This window comes from Populus nigra, chromosome 5 (genome assembly GCF_951802175.1).
Source record: "Populus nigra chromosome 5, ddPopNigr1.1, whole genome shotgun sequence".
NCBI lineage: Eukaryota > Viridiplantae > Streptophyta > Magnoliopsida > Malpighiales > Salicaceae > Populus > Populus nigra.
In genome coordinates, this window is record NC_084856.1 from 7,486,523 (window position 1) to 7,508,897 (window position 22,375).

The 22,375-nt window shown below is 33.4% G+C and overlaps 1 protein-coding gene across 3 annotated transcripts; it reads left to right on the forward strand.

Moving 5' to 3' along the window:
* The first annotated feature begins 8,331 nt into the window (after positions 1 to 8,331).
* LOC133693659 (protein NETWORKED 1D-like) lies at positions 8,332 to 19,087 on the forward strand. 3 transcript variants are annotated; one of them, XM_062114920.1, is made up of 11 exons: positions 8,332 to 8,601; positions 9,599 to 9,724; positions 10,435 to 10,635; positions 10,758 to 10,880; positions 11,101 to 11,138; positions 11,214 to 11,337; positions 11,825 to 17,071; positions 17,512 to 17,667; positions 17,846 to 17,947; positions 18,022 to 18,164; positions 18,471 to 19,087. In XM_062114920.1, exons 2-11 carry the CDS (start codon positions 9,647 to 9,649, stop codon positions 18,751 to 18,753), a joined length of 6,495 nt encoding a protein of 2,164 aa, XP_061970904.1. In that variant the 5' UTR covers positions 8,332 to 8,601; positions 9,599 to 9,646; the 3' UTR covers positions 18,754 to 19,087. The 3 variants fall into 3 exon arrangements, with proteins under 3 accessions (XP_061970904.1, XP_061970906.1, XP_061970907.1); XM_062114922.1 differs by lacking the exon at positions 8,332 to 8,601 and adding an exon at positions 8,967 to 9,254; XM_062114923.1 differs by lacking the exons at positions 8,332 to 8,601; positions 9,599 to 9,724 and having other exon boundaries at positions 10,471 to 10,635; positions 10,775 to 10,880.
* Positions 19,088 to 22,375: the final 3,288 nt, after the last annotated feature.

A 22,375-nucleotide genomic window follows, 5' to 3' on the forward strand; every position in this document is an offset into this window, starting at 1 on the left:
TTTTAGATATTTTTTTATTGTACTTTACTCAAAGAAAATAAGAGGCATAACTTTCTATTTATAGAAAAACCTAAAAACTCAATAAATGGTAAAATATCAATTTTCCCCTTAAATAATATCAAATATATTATTTTAGGCTAATTTTAGAAATTTATTCAATCAAGTCTCTACTTGATTTTCCTTGTATAAATTACACTCTAATCCTCAATTTCTAAAACTTATTTACAATCAAGTCACACTTAATTAATCATTTCATATTAATTTCAGACCAATGGTTCTTATATATGTGACCTATTAGGTTCCCTAGTAAATTGATCCAAATATAAATCATAATCCTAAATAAAATAGAATTAAGTAAATTAATTTATTATCAATTCAATAATTGATTGATTTACAACTCAAGATCAAGTAAAATGTTTAACAACTTATGATCCCCTAAATATTACAAAAGTTATAAGTGGTTTGACTTAACCTTTCGCTGATCAATTTCTCAATGTAATTATTATTCTTTTATCAACAATATTCTGATTTAAACATTATAGCTTGGAGTGTGTCTACTCTATCAAATCATGTTTATTCTCAACATCATAGTCATTGATTCTTTGAATAAGATTTGAAACTCTTATCAAATTTCATTTCACTTTGCACAAGGATTTACAATCAATAATATTTGAGACTAAATGGAACAGTTTTTCTAATTTACCTAGGGTGACAAATCATCTCTTGATTATTTAAATATCTTAATATAGTTCATGTTATATCCAATATCTGCTCATTTGTTACCCTTGATTAGAACGTGTAACAAGATCAAAACATATCACTCTCTATATAAGATAATTAAGTGATCTCAAGTCCAATGACCACTTACACAATTATCACGTGAGTCTTTTCATAGATACAAAGTGATTTCTCCTTGTGAAATTCATATATGGGCCAGTTCAATGTACATGTCATTCGACAAATACTTACATATTAGTTATAAGTATCTCCCATACCTCAGCTAATGAGAACAACTACTTTCTTTCATAAATGAAAGGACATAATATATATTAGTCTCAACGACTCTAATTAATGTCCATTGTTAATAGAGCATTGACCAAGAACATTTAGAAATAATGCTTTGATGCAGTAGAAATCATATAACTATAACAACTTTATAGTTTTCTTCGCAAATCATTTTTGTTTCCATGACTTTACCTTTACTAATTAATAAAATATTTGATGAATATTAAAGATAAATAAGCTTGTATTGATACATTAAATATATTTACATGGAGTTAATATCACATGTAACCAACCGATTAACTATATGACATATATACTAATAATTATATCATCCCAAAATATCGTTCATTTTGATAAAGTAGTTAAATAGATTTGTGATACCTTATTTAAAAATAGGTCTATTTTAATGGGTGTCTTTATAATATTAGTTGATATTAGATTTTTGGTTTCTGCTTCGCACATGTATTATTTAACTACTTAATATTATTATTTTTTTATAATTTATAGTGTGTTATTTTAAATTATTTATAACTGATATTTTTATTATTTATTAAATTGAAATTTTTGTTTGTTTTAAAAAAAATTAATAGTTTATAGAAAGCTTGATAATTTCTTAATTTAGTTTATTTTAATTTTAAAATATATAAATAAATTTTAACTGTATTGAAATAAAAACTATAGCCATGAAATAGTAACTAGTTTTGATTAGATATCTCAAAAATAATAATCACCAAAAACTTTGAATCAATTTACTCACCAGCATGTTAGAGATTAAAAATATATTTTACATATCATATGATGTTATAAGAAATAAAAATAAATAAATAAATCATTGTTTATTTTAATGTATATTGATAGTTTTTTTTAATTAAAAGATTACAACATTATTTTGGTATTTCATTTTAAAATTTAAGTTAGTTTAAATTATATGATGAAATTAAGAATGATCAAAATACCAAAATAGAAATATGGCATGATAGGATAGAATTTTTTATACAAAAAATATATCATTATATATTTGTCAAATCCTAAATCCAAAAATTATGAAAATATTTTTTTTACATGACACCGCCGCATGTCTTATGAACATGCAAGACATTTTAACTCCCATTAAGATATTATAATCAAAATAATAATTCATTAAAACAATATATTGAATCATAAATTAAATAAACCAAATATAAATCAATTGACATAAAATAACTTAAGTTTAATGTCATGTAAAACTAAATGTACAACAAGTCCATCATAATTTGATCTAATTATTGAAATATTAAAGTTTAGAAATCAACTATAAACTTCTAAAGCACCATTAACATTTTAAACCTCTTCCAAACAATTTAATAAATAAATAGAGGGTGAGTGTCACACACTTAATACATAAATTTTGCAATCAATTTATTTATTTTTATCAAAATATTAGTACTTTCAAAGATTTAAAAATCTAAAAACACATTTATAAATCATTCACATACTTTAATAATTTAAATAAATCATTTTGAACATAAATATAGATTGCACATTCATATTCAAAGTCATATTCAAAGTGAAACAATTACAGTTACTCTAACCATAACAATAATAGGTCATATTTTTTCCTTTGACTAAGTATCAATTTCTAAATAAAACATGTCTTTAAGTGACAATGTATAACCCTCAAATGTTGAGTCCAAAGCATATGATTACTCTAACCACAATAATAATGGATCATATTTTATTATACGACTATGCATTAAATTTTAAATAAACATGTTTATAGGTGTTAATGTATAACATCAAAGATCGGGTCCAAAACAAAGTCTATTGAATTCATATTCATATTTCTTTCCTTTCATTTGACTAGCTAAGAAGGACTGAAACTGGTTCGTTAATGCTTCATTTTAAAATAATTTATGAGATTGAAATTTGTTTTAATTTTATTTATTTTCAACTTTTTTTATTTATCAAATTTAGTCCCTTATTCTTTTGATTGCTATTTATTATATTTGAAATAATTTATAAAATTAGAATTTTTTTAATCTCATCTTCTTTTAACTTTTATATATGTTAGATTTTAATCATTCTTATGACTGCAATTTATTTTATTTAAAATAATTTATGAAATTAATATTTATTTCAATTTCTTCTTTATCCAACTATTTCACGTTAAATTTAGTCCATATTTTCTCAATAAACTTGAAAAAAAAATTAAAATATTAATAAGTTATTTTCCAGTTTATTTTTTATAGCATAACTAAATATTAAAAAGGTTTTTTTAATTTATATTTTATGATATTAACAAACACAATAAAATAATTTAATTTTTAAAAATATATATTTCAAGAAAATTGCTTTTAAAAAATTTATTTTCCTAAATAAAAAAATTTATTTGATATGACGAGGAGTCGAGTCCGTTTTGAACAATAAGACCCTATTTGTTTTTGTGTTTTAAAAATGCTTTTAAAAAAAATTATTTTTTTTTATTTTTTTATATTTTTAGATTATTTTGACACGCTGATATCAAAAATAACTTAAAAAATCAAAAAAATATTTTTTAATATATTTTTAAATAAAAAATATTTAAAAAAAACGGTAAGAACACTTAAAAAAAAATTTGGTGTGTGAATGGGAGAGAGAAAACGTCTGTCCTGAATGCGGTCACGCGTGTAGAGTGAGAGGCGCGTGACAGGAAGGGCTTGTCACATGGTGAAGGGAGGCATTGGCTTAGCGGTGACAGTATGATGCTTCTTCTGACCAGATTCACTAGATTTCAAAAAATAATGCCATCTACATGAGACCAAACCCATGTGCTCGGTTTCCGCGGACGCCATTGAAGGCGACCCCACGATGCCAATCTTCCATGCCCCCATTCATGCTTTCTTGGACTCGACTGAACAATCATGCTTGGCTGCCTGTTAGTTCGAATTACTCCTATGGTCCTATTGACACGCCATATTGAGCTTTCAGGATGAAATGTTCGGAGGTCATTTCTCATATTTCAATGGCTATCCCATGAGGAAAATAAAAATATTCATGTAAAATTGTTAGAAAATTTAAAAAATGTTAATAAACACGTGTGAGGCTTTGTTAAAAATGGAGTACAAATATTCTTTAACATGGAATATTAAGCTTGATTTTCTTGTAGTGTATACATTGAAAAGTTAAAAGAGTTAAAAGTTATCATAAGCTAAGTGAATTTTGTGCTTAAGCCACACATGCGTTCATTTAATTGAGCTTGGGCTCAAGCCGTGGGTCTAGAATTAGGAATAAATAATTATTTTTTAAATAAAAACTTTTCACATCCTAAACATTTTTATTTTTAAAGTCAAAATTTATGGATTTTAAAGATAAAACTATAAAGTATTTTACCTGTTTATAATAGGTAATTAAAGAAAAATGATGGAAATTAATTCTGTAATTCTGCATTAGTTTTGGTTCAAAAAATAAGTATAAAAAGAGGTTAAAGAAAAGATGTTTAGTAGCTCTCTAGCCTTTTTCTCTATATTTTTCCAGCTCATTTTGCTTTGTCTTCTATTTTTTTTTCCTTTATGTTCCACAGCTTAAGTTCAAGTTTTTTCTATAAAGAAAATGCGAGTTCATTATTTCTATGGCTCATAGATTATTTAACGAAATGCATTCTTTAAAGTTATATTGTTGGAATATTACGAGATTATTTATAAGATATTATTGACACCATGTGATGAGTATTTTAGTTTTAATGACAAGGGGTTTAATCCTTAATAATAATATTTTTTTACTTCATTCAGTGCCTAATATCTATATTGTTTTTAGTTGAAGTATAATATATGGTTTTATATATGTTAGTATGCATGCCAATATCTTTGTTGATTCACATACAACTTTAACTATTCTATAATTTATTTAGTATGCATATTAGGATTTTGTTTTAAATCTTTTACAGGTTTATGTTATCTTACTTGGTTATAAAATTACATACAATCTACACTAAATAATTGCTACCGTTAAAATATCACCTCCAATCTTAAAATAAAAACTAGTTTCTTCGATTTCTTGTGTTCTTTCCATTTCTTACTATCATATCAAAATAAAATATCAAATTGTCTAGATAGTTTGTTAGTTAAATTTTTATTTATCTCTTTGTGTATTGCATGTTTAAAAGCAAAATTTAATTATATATATATTTGGGTGTTGTTAAAGATTATAAAGTGTTTCTATTCAAGATTTGGTTGCTTAAATTAATATTGTTTCGGCAAGCACTACTTTTATAAAAAGAATTCCTTCACCACTTTCTATGGTGCATGGTAAAAAACCATTGAAAAGTTTAATGGCCTAAACTCCAAGAAATAGCAACAAAAGATGTCATTTTATCTAACTACTTTAAACTTGGTTAAGTTATTGTATGAAGAAACACCAAATCTATTAGATAATAAATCTAATCCTACTATTATGGTAGTTATAGATGCATGGAATTATTGTTATTTTGTGTGCATGGACTATATCTTGAATTGCTTAGATAACACATTTTATGATGTGTATTATTCAATCAAGAGTGCAAATGTACTATGAAAAGCTTCAGACTAAAAGTACTAAGCTACATATAATGGTATAAAAAAATTCATATTCAGTAAATTTCTGGATTTTAAGATAATCAATTCAAGAATCGTGATATGCCAAGTTCAAGAGTTTCATATCATCTTACATTATATTCATTCTAAGGTAGCATTTGGTTACTGTTTTGAGATAGAAGGGATGAAGATAGTGGAGATAAAAATGTGTTTGGTTGATGAGACAGAGATAAATACATAAAAATAAATTTGTCTCTCGTATAGTTTTAGAATGAATTTATGTACTTTAAAAAATGGAGGTACATATGAGGATATGTCTTCAGAACAATATTTTTTTTTATTTTTTATTCATAAGATATCCCTGTAAAAAACTCTCAATTTTAAAATTATCTAATTAAGACATGTAAAAATAAAACGATTATTATCATAGTTTTAAAATCTAACTCAGGTCGATCTGGGGCAAGACTCGGGTCATTAGTCAAGGTTCGAGTTACATGTCGGGTTAACTTAAGTTGACCTGAGTCAGCGTAAAAATAAAAATAGTTATTATTATAGTTTTGAAATCTAATTTGGAGGTTGATCCAGGGCAATGCTCAGGTCACGAGTGGGGTTGACTATTGACTAGGGTATAAAAATAGTTATTATCATAGTTTTAGAACTCGACTCGAGGGTTGACCCGATGTAAGGCTCATGTCACGTGTTAGGAGGATCAACCTGAGTTGACCCAGGATCAACCTGAGTTGACCCAGGTTAATATAAAATAAAGGTGATTATTATCATAATTTTAAAACTCGATTCGAGAGTCAACCGAGGCAAGGTCCAAGTTATAGGTCGGTAGGGTCAACACGGGTTGACTCGAGTCAATGTATGGATAAAAGTGGTTATTATTATAGTTTCAAAACCCGACCCGGGAGTCGATCCAAGGTAAGGTTCAGGTTATAGGTCGGGAGAGTCAACTTGACTAACCCAAAATTTTTATTTTTATTTTCAAAAAAATCAACAGTTTTTTTACCCGTGTTTTATCTCGAGTTGGCCTGGGTTTTTGACTGGGCCAAGTCAAGTCAATTTGTTATCTATTTTTTCTTCAACTCGGACCAGTTTAGGCCCCATATTAACCTGTCAAGTTAGTTCTAGTTGTATAACTAGAGCTATTATAATATTATTAATTTCATCACTCGATATAAATTAAAATAAAAAAATATATCGAATTTTTAAAAATATACAAGTTTAATAACAATACATATTAATGATAAAATATACTTTTTATATATATATATATATATATATATATATTATTCTATCTTATTAACCATAACCAAATAAGATACTTACTTTGTCTTGTACATATGCTATAATCTTTGTTAATTCAAGTACAACTTTAAAATATTATTATTTGTTTAATATGCATATTAAAATCTTGTTTTAACTCTCGCTCGTCTATGCTCTTTTAAATTGTTATAAAACTACATTACCACTAAAATATCATCAACAAAAATAAGTTGCTCATGATTTGTTTTCCAGGATATTTTTTCATGGTCTAAAATGAAAAAAAAAAGGTTCAATGTTATTCCTAATTTGTTACTTAATTATCCATTTAGTCTCAAAACAAAATATTTTATCAATTAAGCACGCAACAAGGCATATATTTTTTGATTGGGCCTTTCGTAAATGTCTATTAATATCTTACAAGTCCTAAAAAACTAGGGACATAATTGAAAAAAGCTTTTGTTTTGGAATGAAATTGAGAACTTGGTAAGTCCATTCAGACAAATGCATCGAAAGATCGAACACCATGATGCATGTTTTTTCATTCTTGAATTTGATACAAACCAAAATAAATCTAGGTTGGATCATTTTCAAGGAACTGAAACTGCAAACTTCAATTATAAATGGAGTATTTCTACCAATCAATCTAAAGCCCTATTGATAATGTGTCTCCCTTCCGATAATTGATTGAGAAATGAAAAAGAAATATAATAAAATTAAAAAATAAATTAAAAAATATTTTTTATTCTATTTATTATTGCCAGGAGTGTGGTTGCGATTACTTTTCAAAGTGTTTTTCACTTAGAAATGCATCGAAATAATATTTTTTATTTTTTAAAAATTATTTTTGAAATCAGTAATCAAAATGATTTAAAAAGGTCAAAAAAATATTAATTTGAAATAAAAAAATAAAAACAATTTCAAATTTTTTAAAAATACTTTTAAAACGCAAAACTAAACATAATTTTAGTATAACATTTAAGCAAATAAATTGGGAGTTTATTTAGGAATATGATGTGATGTAATTAAAATTATAATTTTAAAAATATTTAATTAACGAACCTTACTCAAAACTCTCTTTTTAAATTTCAAACTGAAAAAAATTATAATTTATAATGTTTTTTTAAATATACTCAGATCGAGATGGCAAAAATCAGTAAAGCATGGAGCATGTGCATGTCATCAAAGAAAAAATCTGCTAAAGTGGGAACCAGTGAATCAATTTTGTTTAGTCAAATAAATTCCACCTGTCAATAAAACCCCACCAGTCGGTGGTCCAGTGGCCCACAATAATATATATATATATATATACACACACACACACACACACAAAAAAAGAGCAGTATATCTCATCATCGTCAATCAATATTCTAATAATAATAATAATAATAATAATAATAAGATGATACTGATAAATAATTAATTAAGAACGAGGAGAACAGTTTTCCTAAGCTTTGGCGGGATGTCTCTTTTCTTCTCTTCAAGTCCTTAGAGTCTATAATATTATAATCTAGAAATCTTGAGAGCTGATATTTCACCTTCGACCGCCCCCTCCATTTCACCTTTTTATTTCTTGAATTTATATTTATAATTTATAATTAATCCTACTGGCCTCCCTTTACCACCATTTTAAAATTCCTATTTTCACGTTCTTTAAAAAAATCCCAACCACCTCAGAACACAAACAAGCACGCAAGCAACAAACACTTGACAGAGTAAAACGTAAATCTCTCCCTCTGTCCGAAGAGAGTCAGAGTGTGAGACAACGCATAGGGAGGATTGAGAAGGAGAACGGACCTTCCCTGTAAGGATTTCCTACTCTCCCTTCCACCCTAAGCACCTGTAGATCCACAACTTAGTGCCCACTCCCTCCCTTTTTCTTTTTGCCCTTGTTTTCTTCACGCTCCACAACTGTAAGCGTGTCTGTCATCTTTGTTTTCTTTAAAAAAGAAGTTGGTATGATCTGAATCTCAAGTGTCACTTAGATTTTTTTTTCCCTGCCTGCATTTTCTGGTTTGTGCATTTCTTGGCGTTTTCTCTACTTTATTTTTTTTTCTTTTGAAAAAAGAAGTTATTACAAGGTAAAATCTGTCGTACTGTGTTTTAGCACTTGTTTTGGCTTTTAGTTGGAAAAAAAAAAGAAAGCAGTGATTTCTTTTTCCCTTTTTTTTTAAATAGCGTAGTAGATTAAAAGGGGTGCAAATTTATCGACATTTAGTCAGGCATTTGGCTCCGGATTCTCTTTTACTCTATTACTCTTTCTTGTCGGTCTTCTCACAGTTGAAGTGGGTGGTGCATTTGATTCTTATTTGTCTTCTTGTTCTGTTGAGTTTTGAAAAAAAAATAAAATATTCTGTGTGTTTTTACAAGGTTTAGATCGAAGCTGCCTTTTCTAATCGTGGGATTTTTTTTTGAATAACTTTTGGGTTTGGCGTTTTAGAAAAGTTTGTGCATCAGGTACGACTTTCTCTTTTTTTTTTAATTTTTTATTCTTGAGGGTGGGGGTGGGGGTGGGGGAGGGGGCATGCATTCTCCTATAATCTGTTTGGTTGCTGAGAAATGGAGGAAAATAAGTTGCCTGTAGTGTTCATTGTCTTGTTTACTCAAATTGACCTGATCAATTAGTTTGACTAGCTCAAGGATCTAAGGCCCATGAATTCGCGTTCTTTGTTTTAATTTTATCTTTTCTTGTGGCTTTTTGGTGTGTTTAAGATTTCTATAGTTCTGGGATTTGTAGGATTACAGTGATGGCAATGTTGTGAATATTGCTTTATGTCTGGTGATTGTGCGTGATCTTGCAGGGTTTGAACTGTCATTCAGCAGATGATAAATTAGTTTCTTATCCAGCAATGTCGAGTATTGCTAGGTGGAAGAATGAGAAAACTAAAGTGAAAGTGGTCTTTCGGCTGCAGTTCCATGCCACACATGTAAGATTTGATCTTAACAATGTTAATATCTGTCTTGCTGTCGCTTGCTACTATCTCGATGAATTTTATTAAATCGCACTTGAAATAGACGCAAGAATGTCATCAATTTTTTTTATTGACTTGGGTGCACGTATATGGCTATCGGCATATGTTTATGCTTGAATACACTCTTTTCAATTAATAATGTGCTACATCAATTAACTAATCAGATGTGCATTCAACAAGCTTACATATTCATTAATGATCTGATTCTAGCAATCTATATATTCTATTGTACAATGCCATAGACTGGTGAATGCCACAAGTATTTATCATCTTGGTTGCAAAGTCAGAGCATTGGCTGGTGAAATTCTGAGAGTGGGGATGGGCATATCTAAAACACTCAGCTTTCTAAACTATGTCAACAGAAAAGAAAATAAATTATTGTTCTTTTCTCATTTTCAATAATACAGACGTTTATTACTCTGTAACCAAAACCAAACCAACTACCTTAAGACATGTACTGGTTTTGTTTGATGGTTAACAGAAATGGTGAAGTATGCAGCTCACATCAGTCACTATTTTGCATAATATTGAGTTTGAGCTTCGTTATAGCTATGGCTTAATTTGCATATTCTCACTGCTTGATTGAAAATGTTGTTTTATCTTTGCATCTGACACTTATTGTTCTCTGCAATTACTAAATCTCTTATCCCTTTCATGCAATACAGATTCCTCATCCAGGATGGGATAAACTTTTTATATCTTTCATTCCTGCTGATTCTGGAAAAGCAACTGCAAAAACAACTAAAGCCAATGTAAGAAACGGGACCTGCAAATGGGCAGATCCTATCTACGAGACCACAAGGCTTCTTCAAGACGTTAAAACCAAGCGATATGATGAAAAACTCTATAAGCTTGTCATTTCGATGGTAATATCTTATTTCCCCTATTTTATCATGTGGTCCCTTGACATCTTTGTAACAGATTGTTCTTTAATTCATGTAAATTCCCTGAGATTAATTCTATTTGACCTGAATCTGACTAACATCAGGGTTCATCACGGTCTAGTGTCCTTGGTGAGGCTACCATCAACCTTGCTGATTATGCTGATGCGTTAAAACCTTCTGTTGTTGCCCTGCCTCTTCATGGATCTGATTCCGGAACTTCTTTGCATGTGAGAGTTCTTGAATATGCTTTCTTAACATTGTCTTAAGCAAGTTGGTTTAATAATTCACTTCTATTGTGTCATATAATGATATAATTGGGTGATCCTAATTATATTTACTCTCAACATACATCTTATTCTAGCCTGTTTTAGGGAACTTTTTTTTTTCAGTTGTGGAGATTTATCATTTACTCCAACATATCTTTATGGTTGTGCTGTTCATTTCCAGGTCACTGTACAACTGCTCACTTCAAAAACTGGTTTCCGGTAATTATACATAAAAACATGCAAACTTAATGCTTGTCTTCTTCAACCACTTATCTGCAAATTAATTGCTTCCAGAGAGTTTGAGCAGCAGAGGGAACTCAGAGAGAGGGGGTTGCAGACTGACCAAAATAGCCCTGATGAATCCTCTAGTGGAAAAGTATCATCTTCTGAAGGGATTATCAATGATCAGATAGATAAGGTTAGATCATTTGTTTTATTTACATATCCATGCTTCCATTGCACACTATGAACTGCTTTCTCAATTTTTCCTGAATCTAAAGGAATGTTGTTTGCTCTGTTCACATAACCTTGTAAGTATGAGCTTATGTTACCCGCTGCATATTCTTGCTTACACATTTTCCCTTAAAACTATATAATTCAAATTTCTCATGTTGTTCATGCCTTGTGTCAGCCAGCTGTTGGATGATAAGATCTGTTTTTAAATCAGTGGAGCATCTTTTTTGTGTTTGTTTTAATAACTAAGTGGATGCAGTTGTAGAATTTGAGGAATGATGCATGCATGTACTATTAGTGCTTTTGAGTTGCCATGTGAAACAAAGCAACTTGATATTTATATTTGAAGTCCTTGTTCTTTTGCCTCAGTGTCTCCTGATGATTGAAATGGTTCTCTTTCATCATGATTTGAATCAACAATATGGTTATTTATTTTTTGGCCTGATTTATAGGTAAATATCAGAGTTAGATTTAAAGAAAAATCTAAAGACCTTGCTTCACTTGAAGAAGAGGTGGGGCCAAATGAAGAATATGCAGACTCAGCTGTTGGATTTGATGGCTCTTCCAATACATCAGAGAGTTTATACACAGAGAAGCATGATACTTCCAGCACTCATGAAATTGATAGCCTTAAGAGTACCGTCTCTGGTGACTTAGCTGGACTTTCCCTCAGCCAAAGTCCTCATCTGGAAAAAGGGGATCCCTCTGATCATCGATTTTTGGCACAGGGGACAAATGATTGGGTTCATGCCTGGAGTTCAGACTATTCTGCAGATAATGACTTGGCAGCTGCTTATGAAGAGAATGGTAGGCTTAGAGGAAGCTTGGAAGTGGCTGAGTCATCTGTTCTTGAGCTTAAACAGGAGGTAAGCTCCTTACAGGGTCATGCTGATGAAATAGGTTATGAAGCCCAAAAATTTGCTAAGCAACTTGCCTCTGAGATTGCTTCTGGAGAAGAGATGGCGAAAGAAGTGTCTGTACTGAAGTCGGAGTGTTCAAAGTTGAAAGCTGATCTTGAACAGTTAAAGGTTTCTCAATTATGCCCTCCATTTAGCAGCAGAAATGCTACAGAACCCCTACAGGATCACAGATTTCAAGAATTGAAGCTCAGATGGATAAAGGGGCTTTTATCCATGGAAGATAAGATAAAAGAGCTTCAAAATAATGCATGCTTGGGATACCATGAAAGTGACTTCAGATTCCTTCGCTCAGATGTAGAGGAGTTGATTGGTGTGCTGCAGGATCTTAAGCAAGGAACAGGGCTGCTAATTTCCAGTAACCACTTGGTACCTTGTGAAGGATCTAGCCTGAAGGAGATCAGAGAAATGAGTTTACATAAAAATAGCCAGTTTGTAAGTGAATCTGGCTTTGATGTGGACTTATATCAACCAGAACTAGGCATGCTTCATTGTCTTAACATTCCTGGCTTGGTTTCTCATGAGCCCGACTCTATAGATACTACCAATGCAATGAAAGGAAAAATATTTGAACTTCTGAGGGAGTTGGATGAATCAAAAGCTGAACAGGAGAGCCTTGCAAAGAAAATGGACCAGATGGAATGTTACTATGAAGCTCTTGTCCAGGAGCTTGAGGAACATCAGAGGCAGATGCTGGGGGAGTTGCAAAATCTCAGAAATGAGCATGCTACTTGCTTGTATGCAGCTGCAACCACGAAGGAAGAGATGGAGACAATGCGCCAAGATCTGAATGACCAGCTATTAAGACTTGTTGAAGAAAAACGTGAGTTGGATTCTCTGAACAAGGAATTTGAAAGAAGGACTGTTACTGCTGAGGCAGCACTCAAACGGGCACGCCTGAATTATTCAATTGCTGTCGACCAGTTACAAAAGGATCTGGAACTGCTCTCAGTCCAGGTTTTGTCCATGTTTGAGACTAATGAGAATCTCATCCGGCAAGCTTTTGTAGATTCTTCACAATCATGCTTTGAGGGAAACCCAATAACCACAGAGAGCCAGAGATCTGGTTCAAGTGAAGTTCGCATGGGGAAACTCTTTCAGTTCCAAAATCAGTTTGTCGGGAAGAAAAAACAGCAGTTGGGTGGTGATATTCATTTAGATGACTTGAAAAGATCTCTACATTTGCAGGAAGGGCTTTACAGAAAGGTTGAAGAAGAAGCTTGTGAAATGCATTTTGATAATTTATACTTGGATGTACTTTCAAATGTTCTACAGGAAACTTTGCTTGAGGCCAGTGACAATGTCAAATGTATGAGAGAGAAAATAAACAAACTTATGCAGGAGCTAGAGCTTTCAACTGAGTCCAAGGAGTTGTTGTCGCAAAAGCTGCACTCTGCACTGAATGATGTTCATGCCTTAAATGAGCATAGGGCAACTTGCGTTGCCAAGTGCAGTGATATGGCTCAGCAAAACCAATTTTTGGAAGCAAATTTGCAAAATGTCACATGTGAAAATCACCTTCTTTTGCAGAAGATTGCTGAATGGGAGTCTCTAGTGATGCACTACAGAAGTTACGAGAGCATGTATAAGGCTTCTTCTGCAGAGAACACGGAGTTGGCATGTTTATTGGAAAAGAAAACCCTAGAAAATTGTGATCTTCAAAATGAGATCTTCTTTTTGCAGGAAGAGCTGAAAACTTTCAGAAATGAATTTGATGATCTGGCTTCTGTGAAGGAAAAGCTGCAGGATGTAGTCAATTTCATGGAGAGTAAGTTGCACAACTTGCTGGCGTCCTATGACAAAAGTATAAATGGATTGCTTCCTAGTGAATCTGGTGATCATGATTTAAAGCCCCAGGATTTAACTGGTGTCATGATGCAATTGGAAGAGCTTCAGCATAATTCATGTGAAAGGATTCTCCTGCTCATGGAAGAGAAGAAAGGTCTGGTTCACGAGAGAGATATCGCTCAAGTGTCCATCACTGCAGCTAAATCAGAGATCGCATTGGTGAAACAGAAGTTTGAACGTGATATACTGAACATGGTGGATAAATTCAATGTGTCAAATGCTTTGGTTGAGCAGCTTCAGTTGGACGTTGAGGGTATTGCTTACAAACTCAAGGTTAGCTCTGAAGTTGAAGAAAAATATGCACAGCTACACAATGATCTATTTTCTGATCTTGATCGTTTGGAAGCTCAGTTGAAAGAACTTATTTCTATGAACCAGGACCTTAGTCATGAAATCTTGGCATTAGATACTGTTGCTAGTGAACTTGATAAGACTAAACTGGCTGCAGCAGAACTTGTGATAGAAAACCAAGCTTTGATGGCATCTATACAGGATAAAAATGAGGTGTCCTCAGGGATTGCATTAGAACTTGAGAGTTTGAAAGAAAGTTTGCAATCTCTGCATGATGAAAACCAAGCTTTGATGGCATCTTCACAAGATAAGGAGGAGTCTGCTCAACTGGCTTCAGAGTTGAGCAACTTGAAAGATAGCATACAATCTCTGCATGATGAAAACCAAGCTCTGATGGAAATTTTACGGAATAAAACTGAGGAAGCTGGCAACCTTGCATCAGAGCTAAATAGTTTAAAAGAAAATTTGCGATTCTTGCGTGATGAAAATCAAGCTTTGATGGCATCTTCACAGGATAAAGAGGAGGAACATGCCAAGCTTGCAATGGAACTAAACTGTTTGAAAGAATGTTTGCAGACTCTGCATGATGAAAATCAAGCTCAGATGACATCCGCAACGGATGCGAAGGAGGAATCTACCAAGCTTGTGTCAGAGATAAACAGTTTGAAAGGAAGCTTGCAATCTCTGCATGGTGAAAAACAAGCTCTGATGATATCTACGAGGGATAAAACTGAGGAATCTTCCAAGCTTGCATCAGAGCTGAACATTTTGAAAGAGCGTTCACAATCTTTGCATTGTGAAAACCAAGTTTTGATGGCAGGTTTGCAGGATAAGACAGAGGAATCTGCCAGGCTTGCATCAGAACTAAACAGTTTGAGAGAATGCCTGCATACTTTGCAACAAGAAAAGCAAGCTTTGATGGTGTTCTTACAGGATAAAACTGAGGAGTCTGCCCATCTTGCTTCAGATTTGATCAGTTTGAGAGAGAGTTTGCAATCTCTGCATGATGAGCTGCATGGTGAGAGAAGCTTGCGAGAGGGGTTACAGAGTACAATAGTGGATCTAACTTCACAATTAAACGAGAAGCAGTGCCAGTTGCTCCAATTTGATCACCACGAGTCTGAATTGGCTCATCTCAAACGCCTGGTATCAGATCTAGAATCTGAGAAAGCAAGAGTTTGCCATCTTCTGTTGCAGTCTGAAAAATGTCTTAATAATGCTCGTGAAGAAGCTTCCACTGTTTCCGCACTAAAAACTCAGTTGTCTGAGATGCATGAACCTCTAATAGCTGCTGATGTTCGATTCATTTTTGCAAAGACTCAATATGACAGCGGATTTGAAGTGCTTCTTCATCAACTACACTCCACAGATAGGCTGCTTGTCCAACTTCAGAAGAAGCATATTGACATGGAAACCACACTTAATCGGTGTCTTGCAAGTGAAACCCAATATGCTGAAGAGAATGCGAGGTTGTTGACAAATCTCAACTCTGTTCGGTCTGAGCTAGAGGCTTCTATTGCTGAAAACAGGTTACTTGTCGAGAAAAACAGAGTTGTAAGAGCTGAGCTTGAGGAATTCAAACACAACTCTCAAAATGTTGTGCTTAGTTATATAGAGGATAAAACTCAACATTCTCAAGAGGTTGAAAAGCTGAAATGCATGTTAGTGACATCTGAAGAAGAGATTGGTAATCTGGTGTTCTCCAAGGTTGAGCTGGAAGTAAAAGTTCTAGTACTTAAAGCCAAATTGGATGAACAGCAAGCTCAGATCATCACACTTGAAGGATACTATGATGAATTAGTGATGGTGCAGAAACACTGCAATGAGCTTAACCAGAGGCTTTCTGATCAGATTTTGAAGACAGAAGAATTCAGAAACTTGTCTGTCCATTCGAAAGAGCTCAAAGACAAAGCTGATGCTGAGTGTATCCATGCTCGTGAAAAAAGAGAACCTGAAGGACCACCTGTGGCCATGCAGGAGTCCTTAAGAATTGCATTTATCAAAGAGCAGTACGAAACAAGGCTGCAAGAACTGAAACAGCAGTTGTCCATCTCCAAAAAGCACAGTGAGGAAATGCTATGGAAATTACAAGATGCGATTGATGAGATTGAGAATAGGAAGAAATCTGAAGCTTCTCATCTGAAGAAAAATGAAGAACTGGGAATGAAGATATTGGAATTGGAGGCTGAGTTACAATCTGTAGTTTCTGATAAACGTGAAAAAGTGAAGGCTTATGACCTGATGAAGGCTGAAATGGAATGCTCATTAATAAGTCTCGAGTGCTGCAAGGAAGAAAAACAAAAACTTGAAGCTTCTTTGGAAGAATGCAATGAGGAGAAGTCAAAAATTGCTGTTGAACTCACTTTGATGAAAGAATTGCTAGAGAATTCCAAATCACCAGGGAACATGCAGGAAGAACAAAATGATGTATCTTGCGAAGTGGATTGCTTGATTGTGGATGCTTCGAACTATGGAAAAAAAAGAGCACACACAGTCCCTTTGAATCATCCATCCAGGAATCCTAACCAGAAGTGCTTGGGAAGAGATGATTTGAGGAATTGTGAAGAAGCAGAACTTGCATTCCCTGCCTCTGTTGACAGAGTTGATCATTCGAACACACTTATGCATGAGCAACCTGAGCAGGTGATGATTGCAATCTCAGAAGTCTGAGCTTTGCTGTTTCTGAAGTTTTGTTACTTTACAGTGAAAAAATAACACAACTTTATTTTGGAAGAACTTGTTGAATAAAAGAAAACCTAAATAGGACATGAAATAATGTAATTGTGATTGAATATCCGTGTCCTTTTTTTTGTAGTGGTTTTTGTTTTAAAAAATTTCTAGTATCGTTTTAGATTTTTTACTTCCTTGAAATTCTTGTTTACTCTTTTGTATTTGAGCATTATTGATTAATCAATGGTTTGAAGTAGGAGTATATCATATCTTTTAGCGAGCCAAAAAAAAATTTGAATTTCTGTAAAGAAAATTGTATTTTGGTATCCTTATTCTTCAACCTCTCTGTATTGCAGAATTTATGATGTTGGAAGGTCTGCCTCTAACTATTTATTTGTGTAATCGCTTATCAGGATGTTCTCGCGTCTTGTGGGATGAATGGGCTTAAAAGTTCTGCACTTATAAATCAAGACAGGTTGCTGCATGGTGACATGAAGCATTTAGCTATCATCAATGATCATTTCAGAGCTGAAAGTTTAAAGTCTAGCATGGACCACTTAAGTAATGAGGTACACATATCTGCACTCTGAAACCAAGGGAGATGCCTGCATATTGCTCATCTGTCAAATAATCTTTTTTCACAGAAATGGAACATAGGTCTTAGATAACCCTAGGGCCATTTGGTAAATGCAAATTTGCAACATCAACTTCTGATTACTATCTGATGTTTATTTTTTCTGCATACAGTTAGAAAGGATGAAAAACGAGAATTCACTTTTGTTGCAAGATGATCATGATTTTGACCAAAAGTTTCCAGGCTTACAAAGTGAATTTATGAAGCTACAGAAGGTAAGTTGTTATCCCCACCTTTTAGTGTAATAGTTCTCTTCGTCTGGATACTTAACTTCCTGCTCCTTGCTCAGGCCAATGAAGAACTAGGAAGCATGTTCCCCTTGTTTAATGAATTCTCAGGGAGTGGAAACGCATTAGAGAGGGTGCTTGCATTAGAAATTGAGCTTGCTGAAGCATTGCAAGCAAAGAAGAGATCAAGCATCCTTTTTCAAAGGTATGCCATTTAATACAGCTTTGAAAATACCTCAGGCACTAGAATTGCTTTTGGCATTGGTAGAAGCATAGAAACTTCTCTTCTTAACCTTGTTCATTTGCCTTACACTAGGTTGCATAGTAGATGGCCAAACTTGTTCAAGAATGATAGGAGAGAAATTTTCATATAATATTTTTTTGTAGAAACTTCCCTCGTGCGAAACATATATTTGATGATGCTATACACTAGAAGAGCTAACAAGATTCTAGGATAAAACCTCAACAAAAAGAGAGCTAATGAATATGAAATTTTCCCATTCCACACCAGTTCTTTCTTTAAACAACACAGTGACGAGGAAGCTGTATTCAAAAGCTTTAGAGACATCAATGAGTTGATCAAGGACATGCTGGAACTAAAGGGAAGGTATACAACTGTGGAGACTCAACTAAAAGAGATGCATGACCGCTATTCTCAGCTAAGCCTTCAATTTGCAGAGGTTGAAGGTGAGAGGCAGAAGCTCACGATGACTCTCAAGAATGTTCGGGCATCAAAGAAAGCCCTATGCTTAAACCGGTCCTCATCAGCTTCCCTTGAGGACCATTCCTCATAGCCATTTTGACAAGCCTCCTATAGTGCCTTATTTACAGTCTTAGAAATCCTATTTACTGAGGTCAGCAGTTAATATTCCCATACTTCCATCATTACTTAATTATGTAGATTGCTGGTTACTATTCGTTGGCTAATTATCTGTCACAAGTCAAGTTGCAATACGACAAGCCTGCAATGGATGCCAAAAGCGTAGAGGCAGATGCATCGTCTGTAAATAAAATTGCATTTTGCTGGTTGTTTGCATCATAAGGTATAGTTATAACAATATGACCTTTTTGGTCCTTTCTGTAACTCATTATCCTGTATAGCAAATCAAATTCTTTGATCAGCGAAAACCAATTTTGGTTCGTAATTCAAAAGCTCGCAAAATGTCTTGAACCAATTCGTCCTCGTTGCTCTGCTGAAAATGTCGCCATAAATCAAATGAAGTATAATGATGCTTGCTGCACTTTCTCTGTACCTTTTCAGAAGGCAGTGTGATTCCAACAGATCAAAGCAAAATCACGCTACAAGTGCCTCTACTCCAACCTAACCCCACACCCCCCCCCCCCCTTCCTTTCTGTTGCTAGAAGAAACCCTATACATCAACCGAACTTTATTTCACAATGACTATTTTTTCCCTTTGCATTCGCAAACACTAATGAATGAAACTACACGGTAATCTGCCAAGGAAACCAAAAGATGAAAGCAACGGAGGGCTTGTTGGCGATGGACCTTCAAGTTTTTGTTTCTAAAGCCAATTGAGATGAGGAGTTCCTGAATTTCTAAGCCGCACACTGCATATGAGAGGCACCAATACCAACTGAAGCAGCTTCAGAATATTTTTTACTTGCAACTACAAGATTGCGCATGAGCACCCCTCCCGCCTTTCAACATCACCTCGATGATCACACTAAACTACATAACAAGTCAAGATTGAAGGCAGGAAAGTTTCTATATGTTCCTTCTCTAATTCTTACCTATTCTCTGTTTCTGTACAAGCGCACACAGAAGGGAGAGAGAAAGCAATATATTTGCCAATTACCACCAGACATAAGCTTTGGGCTTACTACCACAAAATGCAGATCAAGAGCTTTAAAACATTAGAAAAACACAAGTTTAGATTAACCCATTAACAAGGAAAAGCCAAGTTACAACTTCAACATTCAAAACTTGGCACTGTGACCATTCGTGTTCTACTTCCATATACACTGGAAATCACAGGGTGGGATTTTATTGCCAGCTACAAATAAATTGAACAATGCACAACAACTACTAACAAAGACAGCATCGGCCTTTCTAGACTTCAGGTTTCCTTTCAGCACCCAGCAAATTATTTGAAAAGCAGTACTTGCATTTTCTTTAGACCAACCAATTTGGCAATTAAATTATCTAAATCCATTGGGTTTCCTATCTTGCAGGGTATTTAATGTCCCACTAGACTCTAGATATCAGAATTGGTTGCATGTCGGAGAAGTCAAAATAAGAATAAATTTATCTAACTCGTGAAACAACTTGCAAAACTACATGGAAGGCAATTAAAAGGTATAAGTAGATGAACTCAATGTACACAAGACATTATAAGATATATTAACATCAAAGAATCCTAATACCATACCATCATAAAGAACAAGAATAAAACCTAATAATAATAATAAAAAAAAACCTTAGTTTTGAAGCAATGAATTAAAGATTTGTAACCTTTTGGTCATTGATAAATTACATATTCTTTAATACTAGTCTGGCCAATATCATTGCCATCTAGTAGCTTGTATCTGAGCTCGATCAAAGTTGGTGTTGCCATTCACAAATCTCTCACAGCAACCTCATTCCAAACGTCTATTAAAGATATTTTATGGTTGAAGCTTCTATAAAAAATGAGTACTGGGTAGATTGGTCTGAACAACCTAGTTGCCTACCTGCATCTTCAGTTGTGAAATATGAAAGACATGGTTGATCCCTACTGATAGGGTAAGTCCAACTGTAAGCAACCATGACTATTTTCTCTAGTACCATCTAAGGCTTATAATATTTTACTGCTAGCTTGCATGAACTTCTGATTGCTACTGATATTTGTCTGTAAGGCTGCAATTTTAAATAGACATAATCTCCCATATTGAATGTTCCTTTATTGCGCCTTTGATTGGCTTGTCGAACCATCATGTTTTGAGCCATTAGTAAGTTTCACTTGATTTGATTAAGCTTCTCTTCCCTTTTAGTTAGCATTTCATCGACAGCTTTAACTAATGAGTCTTTAGGGATATAAAGAATGTGAATAAGAAGAGGAACCCGTATAAAACCTCAAAAAGAGTACATTGTGTTGATGAATGGAAGTTGTTGTTGTATCACCACTCAATAAGAGGCATCCAATTAACCTATCTTGTAGGATTGTTATTGGTCATACACTTGAGGTAGTTCTCAAGACATTTGTTTACCACCTTGGTTTGCCCATCAAACTGTGGATGGTAAGTTGTAGAATAGTGTAGATCAACCCCTTAGTGTCTAAAAAGATCCTTCCAAAACTGATTTAAAAAAATGGATCCCTATCACTTATAACTATGGCTAAGAAACAATGCAACTTGAACACATTATCTAGGAAAACTTTAACTACTGTTGATGTGGTGTAGGGGTGAGTTAAAGCCATGAAATAAGAGTGTACTTATTAAACCTGTCAAACACCACAAGAATTACTTCTTTTCCCTTAGACCCAGGTAACTCTTCAATAAAATCCACGCTGATGTCAGTAAATGCAGACTGTGGAATAGAAAAAGGTTGTAGCAATCTTGATGATGAAACATTCTCAGTCTTATTTCTCTGGCAAGTAGAACATTCTCTAACGAATCACCAACCTTCTTCGCATTCACTATAGAACTTGAATGTCCACCTATCAGTGAATTATGATAAATGAATATTAGATCATCCAATAGACCAGGGTTATTACCCACTATAATCTCCCCCCTATTTTTTTTATATAAAGAATACAATCCTTCTATTGATAGAGAAGGTGTGAGGTAGGGTTAGCCATTAGGTCTTGAATTATAGCTTTTATAGTCATAACTTTTTCCCAAGTTTTCTTGGGTTTTTTCCATTAGACCAGTAGATATTATGGATATCACTAGAGCATTTAGTTCACTGCTAGATATCCTGGACAATACATTAACTGCTATGTTTTCCTTCCCTTTTCTATACCCAATTTCATAGTCAAATCCTAACAATTTAGTCAACCACAAGTGTTGAGATGAGAAAGTTACCTTTTTATCTAGTAAATGTTTTAGGTTGTTGTGATATGTATAAATTATTTGAAAGTGCCTCCCCCGTAGGTAATGTCTTCATTTATTGATTGCTAGTAAGATGACCATCATCTTCCTTTCATGGGTAAAAAATGTTTGCTGCATGAGACCAAAAAGTTTGCTAATATAAGCTATAGGGTATTCCTTTTGTATTAGCACAACTCTTATACCAACCCCTGAAGCATTTTTTTTCCACCATAAAGAGTTTGTTAGGATCGGGTAAGGGTAAGTAATGAAGGTTTGTCATAACCTCTTTTAGGTTGATGAAAGCTTCTGCACCCTTTTCATCCCCCATAAAAACATCATTACTTAATAGTTGAGTCAATGGCTTGCAAATAGATCCAAATCCTTTCA